General features: G+C 36.8%; 1 protein-coding gene across 4 annotated transcripts in view; it reads right to left on the bottom strand.

Moving 5' to 3' along the window:
* DLGAP5 (discs, large (Drosophila) homolog-associated protein 5) overlaps positions 1-3462 on the bottom strand; it is a 42186-nt gene that overhangs the window by 23131 nt on the left and 15593 nt on the right. For all 4 annotated transcript variants that reach the window (XM_011999680.1, XM_011999679.1, XM_011999678.1 and 1 more), the window contains 2 exons: positions 2554-2681; positions 1992-2118 (listed from right to left, as the gene is read on the bottom strand). In XM_011999680.1, the coding sequence (XP_011855070.1) occupies positions 1992-2118; positions 2554-2681 (255 nt within the window). The remainder of the gene's footprint in view (positions 1-1991; positions 2119-2553; positions 2682-3462) is intronic.

The following is a 3462-nucleotide window of genomic DNA, read 5'->3' as shown; positions in this document are numbered from 1 at the left end:
TTTTGTTTCTTAAAAAAAAAAAAAAAAAAAAAATTAGGGCCAGGCTCAGTGGCTCATGCCTGTAATTCTAGCCAGCACTTTGTGAGGCAGAGGCAGAGGAAGGCAGATCACTTGAGCCTAAGAGTTCCAGATCAGCCTGGGAAACATGGTGGAAACCAATCTCTACTTTAAAAAATTTAGCCAGGCATGGTGGTACTCTCCTGTTATTAAAAAAAAAAAAAATTAAATTTAAAAGATAAATGAAAATCACCTAACATCAGTTTCCCTCCACTATATTAAGGTTATAAATATTTTAGTTTGGGTTTTAAATGTGTAGATATTAACACAAAATTCTTACGCTAGAAACAGACATAGTCCCAGCTCCTCAGGAGGCTGAGGTGGGAGGTCGGGAGGTCAAGGTTGCAGTGAGCCAAGATCGAGACTGCACTCCAGATTGGGTGACAGAGTGAGACTCTGTCTCAAAAAAACCAAAACCAAAAAATTTGAGTTGTTTATATTCAATGACACACATGATGATTAATGAGGAAGCAGAGGGTCAGGCATGGTGGCTCTTGCCTGTAATCCCAGCACTTTGGAAGACTGAGGCAGGTGGATCACGAGGTCAGGAATTCGAGACCAGCCTGACGAACGTGGTGAAATCCTGTCTCTACTAAAAATACAAACATCAGCCAGGTGTGGTGACACGCGCCTGTAATCCCGGCTACTCAGGAGGCTGAGGCAGGAGAACTGCTTGAACCCGGGAGGCAGAGGTTGCACATAGCCAAGATCAAGCCATTGCACTCCTGCCTGGGCGACAGAACGAGACTCCGTCTCAAAAAAAAAAAAGAGATAGCAAAAATGATTTAGCCCTCACATTGTCTAGTTAGGTAGATTGCTTAATATTTCAATAACTCAGTGGAATGACAATGGATTAGCTACCTCTAAAATCCCTTATAATTCTAAAACCTAGTGCTCTGAAAAAGAAATCAAGCCAGACATAGTGGCTCATGCCTGTAATCCTAACAGTATGGGAGGCCGAGGCAAAAGGATCGCTTGAGCTTGCGAGTTCGAGATCAGCTTGGACAGTATCGTAAGACCCTGTCCTACAAAAAAACAAAAAACAAAAAACAAAAAACCACCAAAATTAGCCACCCACTGGTAGGAGGATGGCTTGAGCTCAGGACAGAGAGGCTGCAATGAGCTGAGATCAGGTCACTCTACTCCAGCCTGGGCAACAGAGTGCGACCATTTCAAAACAAAAAAAGAAATGAAGTCACTCAAAAAAAATATTCATAATAGAACAAATGAATAGTAAAACTATAGTGAGATAGTTATCTATTTTGATTTGCAAACAGAATAGTGTATATTGTATGATATTGTCTAGATATATATATATATTTTATTTTTTTTGAGATGGAGTCTCACTCTGTTGCCAGGCTGGAGTGCAGTGTGCTATCTCGGCTCACTGCAACCCCTACCTCCCGGGTTCACGCCATTCTCCTGCCTCAGCCTCCCCAGTAGCTGTGACTACAGGCGTGTGCCATTATATTTTTAGTAGAGATGGGGTTTCACCACGTTGGTCAGGATGGTCTCGATATCTTGACCTTGTGATCCTCCCACCTCGGCCTCCCAAAGTGCTGGGATTACAGGTGTGAGCCACCGTGCCCAGCCTATTGTATTTTTTAAAAAAGAAAAAAATGTGTATGCCTATATTTGTCTACATAAGCATTAACTATCCATGGAAGTATTCACAAGAAATGAGTAACACTTGCCTTCATGAAATGTTCAGACTATGCAGTTGGGTCACAGTGCTGAGAAGACTTCTCACTTGTACCTTTTCCTACCCTTTGAATTAGGAACCACATGAATGTACAAAAGAAACTAAAATTTAAACGTGAAAATCACCTAATATCAGTTTCCCCCCACTATATTAAGGTTAAAACTTTTTAGTTTGGGTTTTAAATGTCTAGATATTAATACAACATTCTTACACTAGAAACACACAGACATACCTGAAATATGGCACATCATGGTGGGGCTGAGTTATTTGACCTTCATTTCTTTCAAGTGGTGGGACTTCTTTTATCGGAAGGCCATTTGAATTTTTAGTAGTAGCTTCGTTTTTATTTAAAACATGTTCTATAAATTAAAGAAAATCTTACATGTAAATTTCAAAGCGACAATTCCTAAAATGACAGCCCCTAAAAAGACATTTTAAATATCCTTCAATTCTTTCCAATGTTTAAAATTTTATTTCTACCTCAATCATTTAACTCACATTTCCTCTAAAGTAGCTCTCAATATTTTTTAATTTAAATTTACATTTATTTCCCCTCTCCTGTCTGTATTCTTCATTCCAACGATCTCTTCAGGTATCTTTACCCATGCTTTACTGTCTTTTCTGACCCTGAGTTCATATTCCCAAATGATATGGTGAAAAAGAGCTCCAAACAAATCTGACAAGTAATAATCCAGAAAAGTAAAAATTTAATTACTATACCTGAAAGCAAAATATTTTTTGTATTATTGATAAACATTATTCTAAAAAATGAATAAATTAATTAAATACTATACCTTCATGCCAAACTGTTAGAGGACCCAAAGGACATTGCAATTTATTTGAATCTTGCTGTATTGTCTTGGTAGAGTAAGTTTTACATTTTTGTGCCAATATTTCTTTTGTTGCTTCTTGAGACTCATCACTAAAAACAATAGCAAAAATATACTTCATGAAACATGAACTCCATATATCTAATATAAAGGGTTTCAAAATTGTGTCACTTTTTATAGATCTGGGCTAAAATAGAAATGTTTCTATTTTTTAAAAATGTGTATTCTGGAGGGGAGAAAATGTAAACACCTATAGTGTGAATGTCCATCTTTAGTAATTAATTGTAATGAGATTCAAATATTTTGAAGATTTCTTAACAGAACATAAACACTTAATAGTCTTAGATGATGCTGAGTAGTTTTTAGTATATTTGCTGCCAGCCAGTCTTTGCAAAATGATCTTGCCTTTTCTTTTAAAGGCTCCAACTGATTTTTCCATTGTTTTGCAAATTAATCATGTTTGTTTTCAGAGGCAGTTTCTCTAAATACTAAGCCAGAATAAGGAAAAAGTCGTATCTGAGTTAAATTAGTATAGCAATTTTCTTCTTTTGAAAAATGTATTTGTGTTATAATTAAGTCACTTATTAAAAACAAAAAAACCCAAATTGTATAGTGAAAATAACAATGCATAAGAAATATAAAAACTGTCAATTACATTATTGTACCTTCTGAAGAATTTTTTTTAAAGAAAAAATTTCATGATTCCTAATTAACATAGTTCACTAATAACTTTTTAAGAGCATAGACCAGGCCGGGCGCGGTGGCTCAAGCCTGTAATCCCAGCACTTTGGGAGGCCAAGACGGGCGGATCACGAGTTCAGGAGATCGAGACCATCCTGGCTAACACGGTGAAATCCCGTCTCTACTAAAATA

This window comes from Mandrillus leucophaeus, unplaced genomic scaffold (assembly GCF_000951045.1).
Source record: "Mandrillus leucophaeus isolate KB7577 unplaced genomic scaffold, Mleu.le_1.0 Scaffold60, whole genome shotgun sequence".
NCBI lineage: Eukaryota > Metazoa > Chordata > Mammalia > Primates > Cercopithecidae > Mandrillus > Mandrillus leucophaeus.
This window is presented reverse-complemented; position numbering and strand designations above follow the sequence as displayed.